Source organism: Dysidea avara, chromosome 3, assembly GCF_963678975.1.
Source record: "Dysidea avara chromosome 3, odDysAvar1.4, whole genome shotgun sequence".
Classification (NCBI taxonomy): domain Eukaryota; kingdom Metazoa; phylum Porifera; class Demospongiae; order Dictyoceratida; family Dysideidae; genus Dysidea; species Dysidea avara.
The window spans coordinates 41,172,802-41,199,761 of record NC_089274.1 but is presented as its reverse complement, the minus strand read 5'-3'; the positions used below and the strand labels follow the sequence as shown (position 1 = coordinate 41,199,761).

The 26,960-nt window shown below is 37.5% G+C and overlaps 1 protein-coding gene across 1 annotated transcript; it reads right to left on the bottom strand.

Moving 5' to 3' along the window:
- Positions 1 to 754: 754 nt before the first annotated feature.
- Positions 755 to 26,958, bottom strand: LOC136251020 (pyridoxal-dependent decarboxylase domain-containing protein 1-like). Its single transcript, XM_066043401.1, has 27 exons — positions 26,803 to 26,958; positions 23,918 to 23,982; positions 23,400 to 23,426; positions 22,667 to 22,726; positions 22,459 to 22,614; positions 21,442 to 21,503; positions 20,363 to 20,435; positions 20,248 to 20,311; positions 19,919 to 19,949; positions 19,829 to 19,866; positions 19,413 to 19,491; positions 18,978 to 19,062; positions 18,868 to 18,916; positions 18,525 to 18,596; positions 17,536 to 17,797; positions 16,868 to 16,911; positions 16,768 to 16,818; positions 16,327 to 16,486; positions 15,672 to 15,886; positions 15,516 to 15,621; positions 11,572 to 11,630; positions 8,679 to 8,791; positions 8,029 to 8,188; positions 7,852 to 7,929; positions 1,408 to 1,500; positions 1,039 to 1,138; positions 755 to 988 (listed from the first exon to the last, which is right to left on the bottom strand). The coding sequence occupies exons 1-27, from the start codon at positions 26,893 to 26,895 to the stop codon at positions 825 to 827; spliced, it is 2,559 nt and encodes an 852-aa protein (XP_065899473.1). The 5' UTR covers positions 26,896 to 26,958; the 3' UTR covers positions 755 to 824.
- Between the last annotated feature and the right edge of the window lie 2 nt (positions 26,959 to 26,960).

Here is a 26,960-nt window from a genome sequence, read left to right as displayed (position 1 = left end):
TCAAGGTGGAAAATGGGAGTCCTATCATGTGGACAGCTTGATGCCACCACCTGCATGACAGCTACTGCTGCATGCTACATAGACTGATGGTGATCACTTTCTCATTACACTATAGAGTTCAATCAAAAATTATGCCAAATCAATTTCAGAAAGCAAAAATTTTCCAGTGGGGAGCATGCCCCAGACCCTTCTACATATATCATACATGTAGAACGTGCTCCAAACACCGTGTACTAGTACCAACTATTTATTTACCACTTTCTTAACACCCTATTATAAATTTTATCCTTTTAGCATCTCCCTTGTGAAATCCTAGACCCACAAGAGGATGATAGCCTGTGTCAGAACACTCTACATACCATACACTAAAACTGTTGGGATTCAGAAAACAATCACAGACCTAATGCATGGTAACTTGATAGCTTGCTGTAAAGTCCACAATAAATTTCATTTGACCTTTAAATGTAAGGAGCATTTTGATTTCTTGACAGCTAGGTATTATAGCTGAATTCTTTCTTTGCCTAGTAGCTGATAGACATCAAACGCATGGCTAGCCGCAGCAAACAGCTTGAAGAATCACCTTCATTTATTCATTAAAACAATATCAAAATCTCATGTACATGGTCTGAGCTCTATTACATGTTGGTCATGCATCATGTCTAACTGCATCAGAAAATTTCTTAGGCTCTTTGGCATTAATCTAACAGGCAAAAAGTGCCTAATTCTACATTGTATGTATATTCTTTGCGACCAATAATTAAATAAAAGTTGATTTGTTTTGTTATTACAACATTCTAACATCATAGAGAGTCAAAAATGTTATTCTATTGTTCTTCTTCATTGGAAGTTGTTTCACTTTCATCTTGACCGCTGTCCGACTGTTCTTCCTGTTGATGTTGACTATCTTGATCTGATGTTGATTCTTTCTCTTTCCCCTCAACAACCTGCATATGATATTTGTACAGTGACTCGGTACTCTCCATTTTACCTAAACAATAGAAAAAGTTTCACATTGAAGTGGAGCAAATGTATCCTCACCAGATTGTAGGTCGAATGCTCTCCCTTTAGTGTTGCTTGTGGGACTGGCCACAAACCATCCCCATAGAGATCCTACCACTGGTATGTTCTTTAACAAACTCTACACACAAAACACAACCGAATCAGAACATAACATTATATTCCTACAATGGAAGTCTTTTTGGAAGATGTATACTTAAATTAGACGCTGTTTAGGTATAAATAGTATTCTTTGACAGTTTTAGGTAAGGGTCAAGATTACTTGTCCTTACAAGTCACTTAAAGACACATAGATACATGTAGTGAACTAGAACCAATGTCTGATAAACAGAATCTGGTCTGTGTTTACTGTACACATCATAGAAATCATAGGGTACAAGTATTGTTTACCTCTTCTTGTAATGCTCTCTCCTTTTCTGCAGCAAGGTCTTGTTGGGCAGTCTGAATCCCCTTCACTATCATATCACTCATACCCTCAATGTACTAGAAATGTACACCACTTAATAACACATACACAGAAAAGTTTGGAATTTTCAACTAGAGTAGGGACCATAGCACATCGATAGAAAGTACTGGGAGTAGTGCATGATATTAAATCACAGTAAAACAATAAGAAGTGTTATATCCCTACTGTGCATTTCCATTATGGTATCTTGAGCACAGTAGGGATATAACACTTCTTATTGTTTTACTATAATTTAATATCGTGCACTACTCCAGCTTACGCTTCATTGTCGGCTATGTTCAACCCGTTACACAGCAGTACGAATCAAGAACTGTTTGAAAAGCACCTCTGCTATCAAAATAGCCACTATGAAAAATACGGACGATTTCCGTTATGAAGGGAAGCCATCACATGCTACCGCCAAAACGACACTTTTCGCTGTCAGCAGAAATGAATGGGACACAAAGGAGGACACTGGTAAGTCCATGAAGAATGCATTGTACATACTACAGTATGCCAAAAGGCACCTGTCGGGCTGAAGCGACGTCAAACAGTGACAAAATCAAGCCCATAGCCTTAGCCGTTATTGAGTTACACTTGTCTGAAGGCATCAGTCAGTTACTCAGTCAGTCAGTAGAAAATTTCGTTAAATATATATATATTTAAATTCCGTAGCAACTTGTTGAAAGCATTTTGGGTCTATCTGAAAACTTGTTTGGGCTTAGTTTTACCTAACTAATACTACCTCATCGTCGTCAGGGAAAATTGAGGCTGGATTTTGGGTGATGTTATTTTGTGGGCCACTCCTACTCCTTTGTGGTCCCTACTATACAGTACGATACATTGCTTCTCGTACTGAAGTTCCTACAACACCCACAAAAATTATTATTCAGCAGGTTGGTAACCAGAGTGCAACACTATGGACATAGAGCTAGGTGCATATGATCTACTATTCAACCAAAATCTCGAGAATTACTTTGCAGAATACAGAGAAGGTGAGTACACAGTATTGTCAATAAGCATTAAAGATGACAATAAGTGTTTACTCCCAAAAAAATAGTCCAGTCATTTTACCCAAAAAATGGGTCAACCTTTAACTAATTGCAACAAAAACAGTTTAAACTGTTTCTGGTACAGCAAAATGTGCTCTACAACACATCAAAAGTCTCAGTGAACCTCCCGGCAGAAATTGCTTTTTCCTGACCTTTTATAGTCATTTTTAGGCTTAAAATGTGATTTTCAGTTCTATTTCATCTATACATTACCCAAATCACTCAAATTTAGTAGTAAATGATTAGTTACCATAAGGAACAATGTGATACTTGTTTGGTGTCCATAGCTTAATCTGTTCAACCATTTTACCTGTTGTTATTTAGTCCCACCCTCGCATATAATTGAATTTTGTTTAAAGCAATTTCTTTTTGGATTATTGACACTTTAACCATGACAGGAGACATGTTTTCACAACAGAGGGTCATGATAGAACCTAGATGTATTTGTTACCATAGTAGGTACTTAGTACAATGATTGTAATCAGAGGAGGTTGGTCACGCGTCATAACCCTATGAAGTGAAATTATGCAACCAAGCATTGTTCAGGTGTTAAAGTTTGTGTAACAGCTATGAAAGTAGTGCATTGTACTGAGAAGACTTGTAAATGCCCCGGGACGTTCTGGTATAAATATATAATCCGTCATGCGACCAACCTTCTCTGGATTGTAATACTATATGATATGAACAATACTTCAGATGGTATGTGTTATGGAAGATGTACACAACTGAGTTGGTGCAAGTTAAATAAATACAAATAGTTACTCCTGCTGCATCTTCATCATTATCATCATTTTCAATTACTTCTGAATTAGTACATCCTGATCATGACCCTCTGCAGTTACCACAAGCAACAGAACATTTCACATTGTGTTTCTTGCATGTCCACCTCATACTGCTACAGTCAGCCTGACAGTTACATCAGAAGATCACTTGGTGATGGTGGCAAATTGGTAAGTAATGGCATAAAATTAATTTTTATTTCTCTTCTTCCATCCCCATTCTAGGGGATTCATTTCACCACTACTACTTTTTGAATAAACTTAAAGGCTGTGGTATTTTGCAGCAGCTGAAGTGGCAAGGTTTGTGAGATGTATAAACTGCATATTTCAGGACCCAATTACTCCTTGATAGCCTTAATGTTCCGAGCTTCCTTGCATTTTTCTTTGAGAAAAATTAGATTATGAGACTCCAGACTGGCATAATGAAAAATGAAATAATAGCATAATCAGGGGTCTGACTATAGCAGTATGAGGTGCACATGTAAGAAGCACAATGTGAAATGTTCTGTTGCTTGTGGTAACTGCAGAGGGCCAGGATGTACTAATTCGAGTAATTGAAAATGATGATGCAGCATGAGTAACTATTTGTGTTACACTAATTTCTGTACTTTCAACTTGCACTAACTCAGTTGTGTACATCTTCCTTAATACACACTGTCTGAAGTATTGTTCATATAATAATTACAGTTGTACAAAGTACCCACTCCCACTATGAGTTTCCATGGTAACAGATACATCTAAGGTTTCATTATGACCTCTGTTGCAAAAACATGTCTCCTGCCATGGTTAGTGTCATTAATCCAGAAATAAATAGCTTTAAACAAAATTCAATTATATGCATGGGTGGGACTAAATAACAACAGGTATAACTTTTGAACAGATTAAGCTATGGATACCAAACAAGTATCACATTGTTCAAACAATCATTTAATACCAAATTTGAGTGATTTGGATAATGCACAGACAAAATAGAACTGAAAATTACATTTATAAGCTTAAAATAGCTATAAAAGATCATGAAAAACCACTTTCCCCACATGAGATTCACTGAGACTTTTGGTATGTTGCAGAGCACATTTTTCTGTACCAGAAATATTTGAAACTGTAATTAGGTACAGGTAAAATGGCAAAATGACTGAATAACTACTCAGTAAAATTGTTTGAAATGCAGGTGACTCAGGATTTAGTAAACCTCTAAATGAGCTGTAACATAACTACAATATTCAGGAATTAGTATGGGAACAAAAACTATGAAATCAGCCTTTTCCAAATAACTCTATGAATAAACTGTTTTTACTACATTAGCTGTTAAATCAGATGATAGAGTAGATATCGCAGTTACAAGCTCAAGTCACCACGCCATAACAAAAGTCACCTGAGCCAATATGGAGACTTTGGCTAAAGAAGAATCACTGACTGGTTGCCAAGGATTCCAATGTGACAAAGGCCTTCCTAGAAGTGGCATTCTCAGGTACCATGGAGAATGATGATTGGATAGCAAGTAATTGTGCTAAACTGTGAACCAGATCTGCTGCCCAAAGCTTGATGGAGTCTTGAAGGGAGTACTACTAAGAGATGCCATAGACAGCCGGTTATTTGTTTGGGCTCCAACAGTTCCCAAATTCCCACGCAGGCCTACTGGCATCCACTCTGGAATGTGTAGAGGAAGGGAAGTTGTTGCTAGAAGTGGTGCTGTGCCTGATGGGTAACCTGCACCAGCACATAGCACAAGAAGGCAGAAGCTGCTGTTGAATCGAATCCTTCCTTGAAATTCAAGGCTGAAAACAAGAAATTCTTCAACCCCTATGCTGTTTGGCAAGGACTTTGTTCAGCTTGCAACAACCACAGTGGACCAATTGAAAGCCATGAAAACCTTCAACAAAGCTGACGACAAGAAAGGAAGTTATCCAATTACAACCCCTGAACTACCAAACCAGACGCAAAGGTAAGCAGCTGTGGATGACATCACCCACACATCTGGGATGAAATCGTCCAGCCAAAAACTCATGTCACCTTGAAGTAAGTATGCAGACAGAAATCTTGGATGTACTATAGGTAAAAACCATGTTTTACATGTTGTGATTGTCACAAAAATTGATATACTCTCAATACTTCCCTCAATAAAGAGAGATATACGTAGTAACCATCTTACAGGCAGGGCGTATTAAAATCCTTCAAGGACAACTGGGTCTTATGAACAGTACAAGGTTCAAATTACCACAACCAGTTCAGATGATCATTCCATTTCCCCTCAGATAAACAACTTCTAGTATCATCAGAGGTGGGGTCACTGCTGGAAAAGCAAGCAATAACAGCTGTGTTCAACCCAGCCAGGGGGAATTCACTCTACAAATATTGGTGGCCCCCAAAAAATGTGGGCTATCACACAGTAATAAACCCTATACAAACTTGTAGTGGAGAAGTGCTTCATTATGGAACAGGAGAGAACAGTGCAGATAGATGTAAGGATGTCTATTTTCTAGTGCCGGTAGATCCTACTCACCAGAATTTTTTCCAGTTTCAGTGGATGAGGATAACCTACCAGTTTCACTTTCTGCTCTCTCCTATGCTCCTTGAGCATTCATAAAACTAATGAAACTAGTAGTGGCTTTCTTGAGGGAGAGGGGCATTGGATTAATCATATACCTCAACAAGACTCTTATCTGCAACAATCAGGAGATCCTAACACACTAGTTAACACTGGTACAGGCGTTAGTTCAGTCCTTGAGTCTAACCATCAATTACAAGAAGTCATAGATGATTCCAACCAGATATCTAACAATCAACACAACTATCTCGTTGTCCAAAAAAACTTGTCAAAATCAAGCACGACACCAAGAGTTTACTGTCAAAATAAGAAATTATAGTATAGAGACTAACAGCCTTCATGGTCAGTGAAGCAACAGGCTCTGATAAACAGATTTGCAATATCTTTAGAGGAAGTGAAACAAAGCTAGCACCAGATGGCAGGGATATCTTAGGAACACTGCTGTCAACTCCAAGCAACTGATGTGGACTGCCATCTGTTCCTCTACTGACCCCAGTTCTCCTGTTCTCACTTATCCTTCCCCAACCCAGACAAGATGCATCTGATTCTATTATGTAGTGTTTTTACCAACAATGGTGCACAGTTGAACATCTTCTGAACCTCTTGTACCCATCAGCAATCCTCTGCGAAGGACAGGAAGACTGTCAAAATCTTAGTAAGAATAGACAACATATCAGCCACAGTAGGGATGCCACGATAGTCGTGACATACGTACGACATGTCGTGACATAAAGCTCCATGATATGAGATAGGCTTCTTTATGTCGTGACATAAATATCTCCTAATAATGCACACTTTTCCATTCATTTGTATCAAATTTTGATGCAATAAAAATTGACAAATAAGTATGAGCAATGTTGGTTGTTGATGTTATAGTCAATATTGCTGATGTTTAAGTTGATAATTTTGCATGTTTGAATCAAAATAGCTATACAGTTTCATAAGTAACGGCTTCAGTTGTGAAACTTTAAGAATTGCTTATGTCATGACATACACCTCTATGACATGTTACATTAAATTTCTGTCGTGGTATCCCTAAGCCACAGCATACATCACTTATTTTGGTGGGACTCACTCCCATCCCATGAGTGCTGTGGCAACAGAGATATGGATGAATAGGAACATCAAAACTTCTGGATGTGAAGAACCTTGTAAGAATCACACACAGTGTGAGATCGTTGCAGCTGGATGATTCATCCCCAACTGTTCCTGCAGATCAACAAGACAATTGGTCAGATGGAGGTGGACCTCTTTGCGTCTTATCCTCTCACCCATCAACTGCCTCATTATTTCAGTTGGAGGACTGACCCATGCATAGCAGAGGCGATGGATATACATTCACTCAGAGTTGGGAGTCAGCTTTACTTTGGCAACCCACTGTGGTGTCTGATATTACCAACTCTGATAAAGATGTAATGAGAGAAAACCAAGGTAGTTTAGTGGCATCTATTTGGATGAGTCAACCCTGGTATCCTCTCCTGTTGCAGCTCTTGAATGGAATCCCATTTGTCATTCCAACTCAGGAGAACATGGTGATATCACCAATTACGAAGCTTCAAAAAAGCTTAAGTATTATGTGTGAAGTTGTATTTATACTTTTTTTTCTTTAGTTGTACACGTGCAAGTATTCTATTATTCTATTGTCTACAAACTTGCCACCAGTAGTTGCATGCTGACATTTCAACCTCACCCTCCTCATATAATTCCGAATAGCAGGCGGCCATTACATGACCTGAGCAATTTGAAAATTAATCGCCTTATTAAATATCCACCTTTTAATATATATATATATATATATATATATTGCTACTCTACTCTTTGGTACCGAATAGAATGCCCCATCTTCCTGCCCATGCACCCCACAAACAAATACAAGAAAAACAGATTGCCCGTTTTATACCTTCATAGTAGACAACAAATACTGTATAGTCCACAAAGTTTTTCTAACAATTACTGCTGACTGTGCTACACATGTAACTCCACATGTGACTGCTCTACACCAGCTATTACCTTATTTGATTCTTCATATCTAACAGTTTCTGATTTCAATATCTCAACTAGATGGAAAATGTTGTCTGTTTCAGTGAGCTACAGATAAGAAAAAACAACAGAAAATTAGCAAATAAATTTATTGTACCACTTTAGCACACAACAATCACCCATACACTACAATACACAACAACTCACACTTTTCAGTGCAATACAGGTAAAGTTCCCATGTTGGTAACTGGTGTATAAGTTGGTGTGTTGGTGGAGACCCTTCACCAGATCAACATTGTGTTGGTTAAGTTTTCTGACTTCATCCACTGTCAACTCTTTCTTACTAGCCCAGTCCAATGGTAGATATCTGTACAGTTGTATTACAGCAATGCAAATGCTTAGCAGTAACATGTATATCATATAATAGGATAATGTGTGTGACATCATTCTATCCTTTAACGTGGTATGCACAGATTCATCAGTCACAATTTTGCTACAAATAAATATTACAAACAATAATAAAAAAAATCAGTAATCAAAGCTCTAATAATAATAATAAATTCAAATGGGAGTTATAGAAACTAAAAGTGAAACAAGGGAGGTCACCTATATCTACAGTTCTACTAGTGGAATTTAACTTCTACTTCACCAGTAACTTTACTATTGACTAGCTACATATATAAGCATATTAGACTGCAGTAGGAATTAAATGTCCACTACTACAGCTACAGGTATAGGCTTGTTTCATTTTCATGACTCCTACTTAGTCCTAGACTCCTAGTACTTGGCTTCATGTTTCCGTAAAAGCACACACAGCGCACATGAGGTAGGTGAACTGTTACATGACAATTACTTACTGGACAAATCCAACAGCTAATGATGCTGGGAAGTCAAGGTATCTCAGATTCTTACACTCCATTATGACAGTCTGGAACACATGTCGTGCTAGTGCTGTGGCGTGAATATCTCTCTACAAGATGAGATGATATCAGTTCAGTGTGCACTTTAGATATACAATAGAGGGGGATATTAATGTGCCAGTAGAAAGAGGGAGACAGGGGCTAACAGGACAAAATGAAATTATAAAGACTACAGTCATGGGAATTTAGTCATTCAATTTAATTGATACGGTTAGAGGCAGTTGGAAAGGAATTCCTCTCCAAGCAACTTTTCCAATATAGCTAGTTATTGGGAAAAAACATTTAGCTGTCACTGAAATTGGATCTTAAGATAGTGGACTGCTAAAAAAGTAAAACAATTATCATAAGATTACAGCTGGAAGCAACTTTAGCGTTATAAAAGTTATGAACTCCCTTGTACTTTTACTTGAGAGTCCATGAAGGTAGGTACAGTGGAACTACTCTATTACAGATATTTTGGGACCATGAATTTTTGGGCACTTTTTGCTACAATATAGAGGTTTTCCTCTTTCAGAGGTTAAAAAAAACTATTAACCAGACCTGTTGGGATCAAACTTTTCTCCTTATTATGGAGGTATTTTCTTTGTGTCCTTAATTCGGGGAGTTTGTTAAGAGAGGTTCTACTGTAATCAAATTTTTTTTTCTCCTTTCTGTTACTTTTCAATCGTAACATTTTAAACAAGCTATAGTCCTACAGACCTTCAGCACTTGTGCTGTAAAGCCTTAATAAATAAATAAATAAATCAAGTTCAGAATGTAACCATTAGAAAGTTTACATATCCCTAGGCTACTATTGGCTCAGTGCAACAGTATAGTGAATCGGTTGTGTTTAACAATTTCTGAATGTCGGTTGCTCACACAATTTATACAGAATTAAACACCTTGATATTTTATTAACAAGTATAATAGGGATCATAGAAAAAAAGGAAAAAGGGAGGCCGCCTACACCTGCAGGAACATTTAATCCCTACTTCAGTCTATACCCATGACTGAATTAGGCATTAAATGTTCACTAGTATATCTGCAAGTGTAGGCGACCTCCCTTGTTTCCTTACTTTTTCTATGATCCCTAATCAAACTTAAAATTCCTAATTTTTCCTTATACTTGTTTGTTTACTATTTTGTAACATTATTATGACTGGTGAACCCATGCATACTGCATCAAAGAAAAAGATGACACTAGAGTTAATGTTTTCACCTGAACGTGCACAGCAGCATCAATTACTGACTGGAAAGTAAAGTAGTCATGACACTTCACTTTCAGCTATGCTTGACCCGTTACACAGTGCTACAAACGAGAACAACAGAAGAAGCACTTCTGAAATCAATCCAGTCGCCATGAAAAATATGGATGATTTGCATGCCCCAAATATCAATTACTGACTTGAAAGTGATATGGCCATTACGTTTTGCTTTCATCTATTTTAAGCCTGTTACACAGTGTTAAAACGAAGAACAGTATCAGAAGTGCATCTGCAATCAATCCAGTCACCATGAAAAATACAGACGATTCCCATTTACAAATACAAGGAAGCCATGCATCTTGCTACTGCAAATCAACACCTTGGGCAGTCAGCAAAAAGAAATGGGACACAAAGCAGGACAGAGGTAATTCCATGATTTGTGCATTTTATGTACTGCAGTATGCCAAAAGGCATGTCTCAAGACAAAACGATGTAGAACAGTGTAGCCGTTATCGAGTTACGCTTGTCTGAAGGCATCAGACAGGAAATTAGTAGAAAAGCCCCCCCTCCCCACAAAAAAAAATTATTTTTAAAAATTTCATCACAGCATTTAGGATCATACTGAAGGCACTTTTGGGCTTAGTTATACCTAACCAATACCGCCAAGGTGCCAGGATGGTATTGTGAAGCTGGTTTTTGGGGTGATTTTTTTTTTAATGGCCAGAAAGACCCAAATCTCCATGATCCCTAATATACAGTACCACTGTACTGTATGATAAAGTACAATAGATTTAGTTTTACAGTCTTTAACCCTTAAACCCACAGAGAACTTTTAGGAAATGTGTGTTTACACAATATGGCCACTCATGGCAACACTAGGTGGGGTAACTTAATTCTAACAGCCTACAAATACACATAGATTAAAAGTGTGTTCACTGGGCTACTTGGAGAAAGTTAAATGAACACTGTAACTACAGTGGCTTACTTGTTATAAAGCGATGAGTCACGTGTCTGTGTTTCAAAATTCTTGCCACGTGTTTAATTTCGATTGTGGGTTTACTCATGTGAGTTATATATGGCCTGATAGAAAATTTCACATGGAAATTGTTGCAAGGTGATAGGAGCAACTACCATCGAGTTATCAACCATTTTGTAAAGGCATGTAAAGGGTTTGCGTGTTTCCCTATTTTCACAGCTAGTTTTATCCTCACCATTTAGCGTTAGGGTAATTTTAATCCTTGCTACATCACAAGTAGAATGACGTAAATTGCATAGCCATAGGATGGATACTTCGAAAGTTACAGCGCTTTGTGCAAGGCATGCGTATTTATTAAGTTTAAATCCAGTTTTCTGGGTTATGCGGGTTTAGGGGGTTAAACTTAATCTACACATTTGTAACAAGAAATATTTAAAGTACTTGCTCAAATGAGCTATGGGATTTACTGAGCTTCCAAAGGAAAATAAGTAGCATACTTTTATTCATGGAATCAATTGCTTGCCTCCGGACTTAAGTGAAATAGTCGCTAAAAGTCAACTATTTACCACTATTTGATATTATCTACTATAGAATGATACTAGTATTCCTCCATAACTGTACTATCAACAGAATTGAATGGCATGCACGCACACACACAACTACATATTACCATTTTCTGTCCCAGAACATCACAGAAGCTTTCTACATCTTTTCTTGAAGATCCTATATCTGCAAAAGACAATTACAAAGTTAAGTTATCCTCAGTAATACCAAATTCATTAGTACACAAATACAGTGTTACCAACAGCACTTTTTATAAACATCATAGCCTCTTGATCTTTAGGTATAACACATGTCCTGGTACTGTCCATGTTACAACTGTTACTAGTCGAAATATGCACCTTTATGATCAAGAAACTATCAAAGAACCTTCACAAAACTTCATAAATACAACTTGCTAAAGTTGTTACTGTGGTGTGGTATTAAGAAGTGTTCATGTTTCTATTCCACTTATAATAGTCCTCACAACAAGAGATTGTGGGTTTTAGCTTTTAAATTAAAAAGCAAAGATGATGAATCATAAATTCAATTGTATGTAGGTAATTGGTTAGTGAAAACCCAATGCTACAAACACTAGTATACTAGTACTGCATATTGAAAAGTGAAAAAATGAATTGAAGTGTTTAAGTCCAAAGATATAGACACCGTTTCTGCCAAGGTATTACATCATTACTTTACACAGGTTGTTTGAAGTGTGCAGCAAAGTTGGACACTCTCCCCTATATAATGAAGCTATTGTGCAAAATCTCGGAACAGCTACAGAAATTTATGCATATATTGAATTGTTATGAGCATACGCATAATGTTAGGAACTTGACTATTGAAGAATATTCAAGTAACATACAAAAACACTACTGAACTGTGTTGAGAAATGTACCTAAACCCAAAAATAAATGCTCTGTGTCCCTCAATATAATGAATCAAAGCATGTCACATCTCTGAACTGGTTGGACATCAAAGCCATGAGCAAACCGCATTCCCATGATTAGGGACCCGCCGATTATGCTCATAATTTTACCTATTATGCTATGCTGCACTGCTCAAAAATTCACCTATTATGCTTAAATTAATGCTCAATATTTACCTATTATGCTCGATTATGCTCAATGTTCATGCCTTAGTTCATATGCTTTGCTACTAGTTTAACACTGTATAGAAAGAAAAAAATGAGTGGCTGGAACACAAATAATAAATTCTTGTTGCATGCCTGCATGTAAGAGAAAAGATCGATATACTCTAATAGAACAGTCAGTTTGATGATTGTTCTATTAGAGTTACTGACTGCTCTATTAGAGTATATCAATCTTATTTTGCAATTGTCATTTTTCCAGCAAGAATTTACACTATCGTACAAATATTTAACCTATTATGCTGGCATTATGCTCAATGCTTTTAGGTACCTATTATGCTCAAAATTATGCCAGCATAATCGGCGGGTCCCTACCCATGATATTGCCAGGGGGAATACGCAAATTACAAGCAGCACTTTTGAATGCCCACACTAAAGTAGTATTTAACATCAATAAAGTACCAAGAATGAATGAGATAATAAGAGTATTTATATCCCAGTGTAGGGAAGGATTATCACCTCTGTGTGTGGGTTGTCAAGGAACACTTGGGAACAAACCTTAAAACTAGCCAATTTACATGAGTATAGAAAGCAGACTTGTTAAGGTTCACAAGAAACAAGCAGCAGCAAAGCAGCGTTAACTACCTCCAGATATTGTATGACAACATGTGGACTGCTATTATATAGCAGGCACGATTACCACCTCAATTAGATAACAAACAAGGTATATATAAAACACACAATCCGTGCCTATTAAATAATAAGGAATGAAAACAACTTACAATAACCTTAGCACCAATTTGCACAAAACAAGCAGCAGCGAAATAGTGTAGCTATCTTTGTGTGGCAACATGTGGACCTTTGTCCCATTATATATAGGTACTAGCCTTTTATGGTGCACTCTACTTTTACCAATAAATTGGAAATACAGGATAGTATGTAATGTGCTAAAATTATCATGTAGAATTATTATGCACATGTGCATAGTCCACTGATCATGTGATCCGTGAAGGGTCATCAATTATAAACTCATAGAAAATAAGCTTCTAGTCTAAATCCTAGGGATAAACCTGAAATGTTGTAGATTGCTGGTAAAATCTGGACAAGGTAAAATAATTAAATCTTAATGGAAATCTTGAATCTCACTTGAATTGAAACCTCATAGCTGGTTTTGTTGAGTTTGTCAATCTCTCGTCTGAATCAGTGGAGACTACGATGGCAGAAAAAAATTTACCACTATCACTTTTGTACATCAAGAGTTCAAGAAGCAAGGAAGGCCAAGATGAACAGCAAAATGTCGCCAACTTTTGAATAAAGTGTTTGCGAAACAGAACAGTCCACAAGTTTCATTTATTAAACTCATCAATGGTACCTCAGAAAATGGTATGCATAATATGCTTTGATCTTTGGAAGATAATGAGGTCTATAAAATGCACTAAGAGACCTGCTAGTAGGTTCTTAAAATGGTTAGAAGCCTGCTAGCAGAAAAAACCTCAAAGCATCACAAATCTCACTTTCAATCATTGATTTGCAATGCTCCCTCTCCAAGCATATTCAGACTGCTAGCCTGCAGTGGGCAACCAGTCACCCAAGCCAACAGGTGGTTAATCACTCTATTTATTTTATAGGCATGACTAAAAGAATTCAATTATGGGAGGTACAATCTAACGTTGTACACGTATTTGTTATGATGAATGGAGAAGTCCAGAAATATCACGGAAAATTCTGTTTAGTGCCCACTAGTTTCTAGAGTGTTTTTGTCTTATGGATGGACTTTACCTAAATGGGTAAGCTTCCTTGTAGAAACGTTATTTTGTGATACGTGTATTGTAGGTGTGGTCCACATGCCTGTTCATGCTATGTGGCACCACTGAAGGCACAACTTGTGACAACTCCAAGGGGTAGCTCACAAGCTGGGACTCTCGTACACTATCTGAGAAATCCAATTATAAATTCATGAATATTTATTGAAATAATACAGAAATACATTTTGAAATACTTAAATATAAGGACTCACGTACACAATTTAGAAGTTTGTGTGGGCGGTTGGCTATCCCTTGGACAACTCAATACTATCATATAAATTCACACAGGCTGCTTCTTCAACACATGTGTTCTTTACACTGCTGTGACGCCATAGGCGCTGGCTACCACTAACCCGGCTCAACATTACCAATCACTGCCATTTCCTAGCCGTGTGTCAGATCCAAGTCTGACTTGTGAAAGGAAGCGGTACAAACTTTAACACTTCAACAAAAGCACATTCAGTCTTCTGTGATTATTTTAACATTGTGTAACAATTTCAGTACGGCGTATAACCCACAATGACTCCACCTACATTATGTACAAGTTGAGCTGAATCCTGAAAAATAACTAAAAATTAAAAGTGGATTTTTTTTCTCAACAGAGTTAACATTTCAACCAACCAGATAATCAGTGGTAACAGCAAAGGTGTCAACAATAGACATGTATGGTCGAATCACTATCATGTGAGGATTCAGCTAGATCATAAGGGGCGTGGTCACCATGCTCTAATATCTATGGTACAGCTATTTACTCCTTTTTACAATGGCATAGGCACTTCAAATAATTTCATGGTGTCTATATAAACAACTAAACAAGAAACGTTTAATGACGAATAAAAATGTATGAGAGACAAAAAATGTGAGTTAAGTGCTTGTGCTGAATATCTGCTTAACACTATGACTAAATTTACAATTACTCTATATAAGAGATCTTCTGTTATCTGATCCTAAATAGAAGAAATTTACAATTACTCTATATAAAAGATCTTCTGTTATCTGATCCTAAATAGAAGACGACTGTTTGACTGTTGGTGTACAGTCTAGAAAGGATTGGAGTTTACTCAAGCAAATTTATAATGCTGTTACAGAGCACTGGAACTTGTGTACAAAAAAAGTATTGCTTGACTACTAGCCACCATACCCAACAAAATTTTAAACAATGATAACAGCATAACATACCTGGGAATGATGTAACAGGATCAAATCTAATACAGTTGCCAGCACGAGGGATGTTTACAGTTGTGAGACCTAGCCTTGGGAAAGACTTGAATAAATCTGTGGCAATCTGTATGGAAAGAACAGAATAAGAACTTACTATTCCATCTTGCACTTTACCAATTGTGTGAAAGCGTTGGCAGTGGCATCTGGTAATTCTGGAATGATTTCTTTCTCTGGCGGTCTGTGTGCCATTTTTGGTACTTCTGATGAAACATTATCTTCTTCCCCTTCAGCTGCTGTTGCTGCCGTCTCTGCTGTTGCAGTCATTGTTGTTGAAGATGGCTTATCCTCCACTGTCTCTGTTACTGCATCAGGTCCAGTGTCTGTAGTGTCTAGAGAATCAAATGCATTTTTTTTAAATGTATAGAAGAGAATCCACTTTATAGCAACAGCCCAAGGAGAAGCACGGATAAATCTTAACAAGATACTCCATTAATGACTATAGCAACATAACCAACTTGCTATGTCTGTTCATTATGCTGAACTTCCTCTACTTGACAACTTTTCTTACAGTTCATATCAATTTACTGGACAGTATAGTAGTCACAGTGTGGGAAATAAGATATAACCTCAGACTGTTCTATTAGAGTATTATGGTATACAAAGATTGGCCCTAATAAAACTGAGCAATACTTACAGTTAGTGGACAACAGATACTCAGAGAATTACCAAATTACATTAAATACACAGAAATATTTAAATTACAAAATCACATACGAAGACAATATTAGAAGTAAAATCAGATAATGGTATAACATAACCTCTACCATACCTTGTTGTTGTTGTTGTTGTTGCTCGGCATTCTCCTCTTCTTGTGAAGGAGTAGCAGTAGTGTCTGGTGATGAAATGAGAGCAGTGCTGGCTGGTCTGGTCAACTCCCCTCCTCCAACATATTTGAACAGAACCACATGACACCAGTGGTTGGGTACCTCCTGAGGGTATTAATGGTAATAGTACAAATGGATATATACAAGCATACAAAACATTAACGGCTACACAACACAATTTTTAACATAGGACAGACTTTATCTATCCAATGTGGTAGATAGATTTTGATCTGTGGGTGTAGTACACTGTATTAATCTCTCAAATGGTGAAGCTAGTTAGAAAAGGTGGCTACTAGACAGGCTATTATGGTAAATTCCTGTTACGTACAAACAGCACAACAACAGTAAAACAACAGTAAAAATGTCTCAATAGCAAGAAAACTTACCACTCTCCTAATGCCGGGTATTTTATCTAGTTGTGCTATCATCATCTTAGCCTGTACAACAAGTCAGTAAGGGTGTATAGTTCTGTATGATAGATCTTACCAAATTATTAGAATATATTATTGTGTCCACTAATGTTTGAATACCTAATATGACAAAAAAAATCACACAAGATTAATACCAAAATAATATGACTAACCGTACCAGTAAATAGATTGAATTGCACACATTAAAATACACACACACACATACGCATGCACACACACACACACGTACGCACACACACGCACACACATACAAAGCAAAATGCAAAAGCAAAGCCTCTGGCTACCATGCAAATCACAGCTATTGCCACCCAGTGAACCAGCACTGGGATGTCTGTGCACCACACATGCACTTGAGTCTTGTGCAGGCAAATCCTCCTGGGGCAGGTGTAGTAAGCAGCAGGAGGATTGTTCAGGTCTCATAGAGAGGCAATGGAACCTAAAGTTTACAATAAACCCAACACTGCTAGGCAAGACAAAGACAGCGGGGCATTTACTTCCCCAGTAAACAACAGGTACCCATTGATGTTACAACTGGGTGGGCTATTTCCCCAGTTGACACCAGGCCACCAGGTCCCGATTATACAGCTGGGTAAACGTCAGTAAAGTTTCTTGTTTAAGGAGACTACAACACCAACTATTGGCATAACTGGGCATTGATCGTGCCTTGCATCAGTGACTGCTATATTAGAACACATTTTTACAAAATGTCTATATATTGCTCACCAAGATACTGTATGTTGACCCAAAGTACTAGAGGCTGCAATTGACAACTACCATAAGGTGACAGAGACATCCACACTGCCATGGGTAACTGTTTAGTAACACTATGGTGGCTACCACCACCACTGCTGGTTGAAGTCTTCTCTGTAGTTTCTTCCGATGATGCTTCAGGATCAGCCTCTGTGGGTGTGTCTGCTTCCTTTGGCTTCTCTACTGGTGGCTTGGACTGCTGTGATTTGTAAGTGTACGCCTTTCTAAATAGTGTCTGATGCTTTGTTAAGGAAACAAGACAGTGCAACACAGTACAACCAGACACTGGACACCTTGACTGTTTCATAGCTCCGCTTAGACCCAGATACCTATAACTCACTAATAAATACAATGGTCAGTGTGGTTTCAACTGTACATACACAACCTGTAGGTATAACAATCATTATAACCACTAGTAACATAGTAGCCCATAAGAAACAAGTGGCACTTCTGGATTCTTGCAGAATTCTCAGTCAACTGAACACCATTGTTCCCAGTGTTAGACTAAAGCGGTCAGAGAAATGAATTTGCTTGGATAATGAAGCCTATTGATTATACACACAACTCTGTTCAATTACTCTAATACAACATTCACTTACACTACACAAATGTGATAAAATACTCTAGTCGAATAATTGAGACTGAGATTTAAGAGAATACTATGAATTCTTATAAACCCCAATCTCAGGCAAAAGTGCTCAGATAAGTAAACTGTTTGGATAACTGAAGCCCAAACATTAATATTCAGAGCTACTCTAATAGAACATACACTTGTACTCAAAATACTCTAATAGAACAGTCATTTCCAGATAATACAGGGTACAGATAAATGAGAGCCTGATTTGCTATACTGTACCTACATTTGTAGTTTACCTTACACTGTAACATTGTTTATGAACCAAATTAGTTTCACCCAGTGGTACACTACTACACCAGACATCACTTTACAGTAATAAGGATACAACATATGGGGCACCCATCAGACCAAACCACACACCAGGTTGTAGCAGTATACTATCAGCTTCTTGTAGTGACTACAGTGAATACAGTGTGAGATAATATTGTACAACATACTCACGAGCATCCATGACGTACTTACTATACAACAGATAAACCTATAAGGTCCCTACCCACAGTGTCCTGACTGTCAAAATGTCAATTCGATTATGTAATAAAGGAATACTTTGGCACAATATAACCAACTGACACAATTACAGGGGTGTCGTCATTGTTAAGCCGCCACACAATAACTGTTATATGTCAGTATATATATATATGTATACCAAACATCAGACAGACACTCACTTCTAATTCCAGTGGTTGATTCTTAAGACAGGCCAGTGACACTGAATGTCTAAACAAACACATTAACACACACTATTGACACATCATTCCAACACATACACACCACTCACCCTTCAACATGCAGCCACAAGTTATATTCCGTTGTGAGCTCACGTATTCTCTTGAGGTTGTCAATGTGCCCAGCAATTGATGTGCCTATGAGGGAAAACACCTACCATTAATACATACATACATTCAGAATACACTAGATTACCACATTCTGTATATTGAATTACTATAGTACATTTTCATCTAGTACATTAAAACAGATGTATTACAGTGGAACCTGTTAATCAGGACACTTAAATATGAGGACACCTGTATAATCTGGACACATGGTAATGGCCCCAAAATCTCCATTAACATGCAATCTCAACCTGGAAAATCAGGACACCTTAATAATCAGGACACTTCTGTTCAGTCCCAAGGTGTCCTTAATGCACAGGTTTCACTGCATGTACTATACCTACTAGACTTTACTATATACAGAATACTACATTGCTCACCTGCACAAGCTATCACTAGTAATGGAGTCTTCCCTTTAGCAGTGTCATCATTAATACACTTCTCCAGTGCAGTAATATCCTAAAGTTTACATCACAAGACATCGTATTTACAATACCACACAATATAAACAACATTACATCAGACACATACGGATAACATACAAGAGTGCCACACGTGTAATAAAAATATGGAAAGCCTTTCTTTAAGTGCTATCAACACCTGTACACTGGTTAGCTCCTTGCAAGATATATAGCTATAAATACCTTGATAACAAACAACAGTGTGGGCACCCCAAATCCCTAACCAATTACAATTAAGACATAAGATGACAATTTCCCCAGTGTAATCCCTGCTTATATAGAACGAACACACACTCACGCACGCACGCACTACAATACACACAATAAACACTTACCATAGCATGGGTAGAGCCAAACACGGTGTTACACGGAACTAGAAAAATACACTATCACCATGGTAACATATGACAATGTGACACACTTACCAGTAGTGATGACCGACAATGGAAGATTGAGCTAGAGTGACACAAACAACACATTATACACAACCAGTACTCAACATCAATATACAACACACAAGTCTGTATTCAGTGGTTATACCCTTGGACTGTATAAGGAAAGACAAGCGTAATAATCTTAATGTAGAGACACCAAGAAAGGTAAGGTTGGTTTTCTATGATTTTCTTCAGTACATGGGAAACATAAATCTTCATGATCCCTACCAGAAGCCTAAGGGACCGAAATCATATTCATCATCACTATGGCCATATCTGTCGTGTTCACTTCAAACATAACACCACACATGATCACTCACCTGCATACAGGCATTCTGGCAGGCTACCACATTACCTGACATACTGACATATATTGTTGGTGGTCTGTGGTGACATCATAGGGTGAATACATAGTCAGTAACCATGACAACTGACCTTGAATAGAAAACATTTTCAGCACCCTCAGTCAAGTGTTTACCATAACGCATGTTGAGGGCTATCCGTAAAACTGCATTGAAAAACAAAAAAAACAAGTGACTTGGACAGTTATAGGCCTCCCTATCAGAAGGTGTAGAGTGTCAGATTTTATGAGAGCTACACTGTACTACATGGCAAGTATGTATATGCAGATACTTACTGGTTTTTGCTGTTCAATTTGTCACCTTTGCAATTGACTTCATCCTGTTTACAATTGAATTCGTTGCTTTTGCAATAGAACTTGTTGCCTTAGCAATTAAATTCAACATGAGAGGCTATTGCATTAATGTAGGGAATTTCCTCACTAGTCAGTGAGCACCTGGCTAACCAAGAACACCATGCAAAGCAGCTGAAAGAGGTGTTGATTAACAAGAAATTGCTAAGAATTCCTACCACTGTAATTACCATCAGGTGCGCATCTGAATCTACACCTCTGAAAACACTAGATATCCAGTACTTCCTTTAGAAACATATACAGACATGGATGCATGCCAACAATAACATATTGAAAGAAATTCACTTCTGTCTTGCACTGTAGGACAGAACAATCAGTCATGATAAAATTCCAGCAAATATTGCCTGAGTCTACTGCAAGTGTTTCGAATTCAATTGCCAAGGCAACAAATTCAACGAACTCCACTGCACAAATGACAAATTCAGATGAAGTCAATTGCAAAAGTGACAAATTCAATAGCAAAAACTTATATGTGTCAGTAGCCCATACATAGCAAAGCATATGCATAACTACACATATTATGTTGTTGTTTTTTCTGAGGAGAGTATTGCCAGATTGACAAATGATCCCCTTAAGTTACACCAAGGTATGTAGTGCAACAATATTATACTCCAATTCCATATAATTTGTGGAACACATGTTACCTCTCCATTATATACTCTTGATGTTACCAAGAGTAGATAATGGAACGTACACACAAACGTACACAAAGCAGGAATGTCAACTATTAATGTAAAGTCTGTACTACAAGGGTTAGGTTAGTCACCAGGTACAAAACATACAGATAGTTGCTATTGGTTACCTTTGACCAGTGATTCATGTTGGTGACTATGATATATAGCAGTAAAACTGCTGGGTGGCAACCTGTGAGATGAGAAACATGTGATAACTGCATAGACACATGTGCACAGCATAAAGCACATACATGCACATTGCCTGGAATTTCACCACCATTTTTGAAGGAAAATTTTGCATAACAAGTTGATGAGCTACTTCAGAAAACCATGCACCATGCAGTTACTACAGTAGCAATGTATTAAATATTAAACTATTATTAATACGTAGGTTTTGTTAATAAAGCACACAGAATTATCAAATTAATAGTTATTGCAATTTTGTATTTATTGAAATATTTAGAAATTCTCTAATTATGTTGCCATGCACTGCTAAGGAAGTGCTATTAAAACCACAACATACACATGAAGTATCTTCTCAACTGCCCTATAGTGGACTCTATTCTACACACCCTTCAAACACATACCCTTTCAAGTCGAAAAGATACACTTTTCCGGTACTTAGCCTATGAGGCCTGCTATGGCTTACCTATGCTAAAGGTTTCATTTAGTGTTTAATTATCACATAGTGACTGTTTTTATGTTATTTGATGCACGTAGTGCCCATTGGGGAAGGCTTTCATAGCGGCCTCGCTTTAGCTGTTCACACATATTCTAAACCAGCATGAATCGACTATCTTAAAGGGATTACTTGCCTGGAAGCTCAAAACAGGCTCTATAAACAGGCCTTCATTTCTTACATACAGGCTGCTATTAACAAAAATTATGCTCACGTGGGTGCAGAGAGACAAACATAAAAACATACATACATTCACACATTTTTGGAAAACAATTTCAGTAAACCAGGCACATGCCCACAACTAGCCACCTTATTTAACGGTCTTATTACTTCAATGTTAATCACAGGTGTGCAGCTATATGCATAAACACCATAACTGTACACCCTGTTAACACCATAACTGCACACCCTGTTGACACCATAACTGCACACCCTGTTAACATCGTAAATAGCAATCTATACTTACTGAAATAAAAATAAGAGCCATTTATTAGTTTCTTCATAGATGTGTAGAGCAATCCTCTCCAAGTCCTTTGGATGCAACCCGACGGTGAGATAAGTAGCCAATCCTTGAGCCAGCACAGTCAAATGTGTACCACCAGCACACAAAGATGACTTGGGACTAGAGGAGGTTATGGTGATTACAAGTGGAGACATTTCTAACTGATGCCCACCTTATACTAAGCTGCATCTGTCCCGATAATCTGGCCAGTATAATCTCCAGTGACTGAGCCCTATTGAGTGAATATATTAGCATATATTGTACAAAGAATAATGACATGTACTGAACAGGATAGCCTTAAAGCTTATCTTACAATATATGTGTCCCCATCAGACAGGATATGTAACAGTCTAAAAAAAGGTCTGACAATTTTAAGTAATAGCTCCAATGTAGTTCTAGATTGGTTTACTTGCTTTATAGCAACATATTTCAATTATTTTTACACAAGTGATATTGGTTGTATATACCATTATAACCAAATTTAAATCAAGCCACTTCCAAAACAGGGTAAATAGTTGCATAATATACATATTGTAACTGTCCAAAAAGTAACTAAGTTACAACAGTTACTGCTTTAAAAGCTGAAACACTCTTTGCAACATACATGCTATAGTCAAACTAAGTAAACACAATCTGTGTACTGTACTCCATGATTCATTCTGTGTAGCAGACACAATAATAGTTGAAACTGAGCCTAAATGACCAGCTGAAGTTGAAAGTGGTGATTATGATACAATACACCTGTAGGTAGTGTACTCGATGACACAAAGTTGACAATAGGGCCCAGTTACTTGGAAACATCCTTAATGATAAACTTTGAAAGTGTACTATACATTTAGTAGCATTTTCAATAGATGCTGCATACCCACTCACACATGCATACACATACACACTATGCTACTCACCCTTCAGGGACCTCCATTGCTGGCACACTATACAAGCAGTCAAGGAACATACAAGCATGTACTACACACATGCCCCTCTCATATGTCACACACATACACGCACGCACACACACGCACACACACACACACAACACACAACACACACAACACACACACACACACCTGTGCATCAAGAAACCTGAAGCAAAAATGGTATATATTCCACAGGTGGTAATAGAGAAGCAATATGTATACATGACACTATACTGGGTCTTCCACTCATGATCTAACAATCCAGTATCTAAGTTATGTGTACACATTACATTTAAAATTAAATTGTAAAAGTAAAACAAGCCTTCGCTGGGTACAACGTCCTTTGATGCTACACATTGACACTAATTTCACACTATCAGGGAAAAACTGCTTATAAGGTTGAAGTTCCACAATTCTCAACCAGTAAATTAGCTGTTTCATAAACTCAAACAACATACAAGAAGATATGTACACGAGCAAACACATACACACAATGTGAAGGATACACAGTGCCTGTTGGCTTGTTCACATAAAGTCCTCCCAACCATTTCTGCATCATCAGGTTGAGTGCCTGTAAAATGGGGAAATACAAAACTTGGCTGTGCAGACACACACAAACAAACATATGTATTAGTACAAGCACAATCATGAACCTAGCACAACGTAGCTGTTACCATATAACGAGTTATTTTCAAATGAGTTTAATTTTTGAATTATTCGAAGAACACAACTTCTACGAATATTTAACTCTTCGAAGATAAAGCTGCCCCGTGCCAGGTGGGCCGAATTCTGTCCATTATTAAACAGAACTCCACACCTTATCATCCCAGGCAGAAGAAATACAGAACGAATACTTGATGTCTCTTTCCGTACCTAGAAGGCTAACACCTTTGCTTTTGTTGAAGCTACAATGGCCACGCCCACAGCAAATCAATGTTGAAGATTACTTGTTTCCCATTGGCAAAACCACCTTTCCTATAGTAGAACAGTCCCAATACAATAACACGTAATGAATGTCTCAATTTCGATTGTACCACTACGCGTGGTCACCGTCTTCACTTAATTTAACGCGTACTACAAAAATAATTTGTGGCACTAGGCACGATGATAAAGCATTCGAAAATTATACCTTCGAAATTTATTTTAGCAGCTGCTCTTCAAAAATTTCCCCTTCAAAATTAACCCGTTAAACGGTATGACCAGACATGCAAAAATTAGCATGATATACATTAACATCACTACAGCTATTTCTGTTACATTTGCATAATAATTCACTCAGCTGGGCTTAAAAATGCCAAACCTTGACTAATTCAATATAGCAAATACCATATATAGGCAATGGACAAACTTTACACAAAAAAGTGATTTCACATCAAAGTCCAAACAACAAGACATTTTGCTGCCACCACAATTATAACTGACACATAAAACCTCAAACATATCCATGAACCATGACTACATTTTTACATGCTTGAGAAATTCACAAAAGTTTTGTTCCTGGAAAAATTTGTACAGTAATCTTAACTACAACAAGCATACTCATGTATAAACATAGTCTCGCGCAGCCAGACCACTATTTCTCCCCACGGCGCTTATCGATTAGAGATTATAAGCGCCTGCTCGAAATAGGGTCTGGTACACTTCCAATTGGTCAGTTGTGACAGCACCTCGATTAGAATTTATAGGTGTTGATAATGCACCCTTAAGGTTACGGGATACTGTAAACCCCACATGTACACTATCGATCATTTTTCATGATTAGGGGTTTGATTTTTCTTAATGCATTGTTATCAAATATTTATGAATTCTTAGCTTCTCATAAATTGACATGGAATTCAAATGTTGTTATGGAAACATGAGTTGTCCCCATGCCAAATAGTGAAAACTGTGAACCAAAAATCAGACCAATGAAGAACCATGAGAACTTACTAACATTTCTAAGGTTTGAAGAACATCACTTGTGAGGGACTGACAAGAGGATTTATGAATAATGTGTATAGTTGCTGAAATATGACTACAATATGGCCTAAAGCAAGACACTGTGGTCACAAAATTAATTTTTAAATTGATATCACAAGCACTAGAAACATTATTTCTAACAAAAGGCTCCGTCAGGACCTAGACAAGAAGCCAGACTAGTAGTCTGTTTATACAAAATGTTAACAACTAGTTTGACAGTCCTGATTTTTGGTTCAGGAAAATATCGCCATTAGTCAGCAAAACTACGCATGTGCTTACAGGTGCACCAGTTGCTAAGTGTGTTGTATCTATGTTATCTTGTACTGTTACGTGTGTTTTCTTGTACCTTGTAACTGTCCAGTCAGCACGCCATTATTCTCCCAACAATTTAAGCCTGTTACCAGCTGATACAAAACACAACAACACCAAACCCGCCTTAATTACATAATAAAATTTTTGTTTGACAGTCCCTCACTATCCCGTAACCTTAAAATTTAAATAAAAAGAACCAGCATACAATGGCGAATTCTTGCGTGTGCTTGTTAACGCCTTTTCGAGCGGCGTAATCGACACCTCACATTCCTGCCGGGTGCTGTCACAACTGACCAATTGGAAGTGTACCAGACCCTATTTCAAGCAGGCGCTTATAATCTCTAATCGATAAGCGTCGTGGGGAGAAATAGTGGTCTGGCTGCACGAGACTAGTATAAACAGTGGTCACCAAAAAGAATCATTCATATTATTAGTTGTAAGTCTTGAAAGCCAGTTACTGAACTATGTATGTACGACTGTCCAAGAAATATTTTGTAAATGTGTGAATTTCTAACTTAAAATTAATTAAGAAACATAATCTGTTCATCATAACAACATTCAATAAATTTAACACATACATTAGTAACAAGAAAATTATTGACTTGTCCTGTTTCATTAACAATATCTTTAAGCTTAAAGCAGGAGTGATGGCAGAAAGAATTTTTGATTTTGTTAACATGGGTCGACAACCTGTACCATAACTTCCAGATGATATTTTGGCATCTAAGAAGCCCTTAAAAAAGGGCACATCACCAGAACATTAACATCACACAGGAATTGATAATAAAATGGCTTCTGCATAGAAATTGTATGAAGCATGCACTAAGGTAGAATAATAATAGCTACCATGAAGGCCACTCAGCCATTAACACATGCGCTTTGTTTCGCCAGCTGCACTAGACCAAAAATAAATTTTTATGTACGCTGTAAGCCGAAAATGTTCATCTATCAGCTGGTTCCAACAAACACTATGTGGCATTAGTTAGAAGTTGCATCGGTCCCTCTGTGTGTGATTTACAATATGAACGATTGAACCGTGTACTTTCCTAGCTGGCTAACACAAAAGATCACGTGTACCACACACACAAAAGTCAATCTTGGCCATACACACGACGCTTACCGGTGGATCCATTATAGGAGGCGCTTCACTAGCTCGTTCTTCTTTAGAAGCTGGCTCAGGTGCTGTTTTTGTTTCGGTACTGTTCTCGGCCATTTTAGCAGTCACTAGCGTGTAGACTACCTAAATACCAGCAGGAATTTATAACTACTCCGTATTCT

Bases quoted from the DNA above. Each gene is read 5' to 3' on its own strand.
- LOC136251020 (XM_066043401.1), bottom strand. From the start codon at position 26,895: ATGGCCGAGAACAGTACCGAAACAAAAACAGCACCTGAGCCAGCTTCT. The intron at 19,063-19,412 runs GTGAGCAATGTA...TTTCCCTCATAG, and splicing joins ACTAGTGATAGCTTGTGCAG to GCACATCAATTGCTGGGCAC. The intron at 7,930-8,028 runs GTGAGTTGTTGT...TCTTATCTGTAG, and splicing joins CCTGTATTGCACTGAAAAGT to CTCACTGAAACAGACAACAT.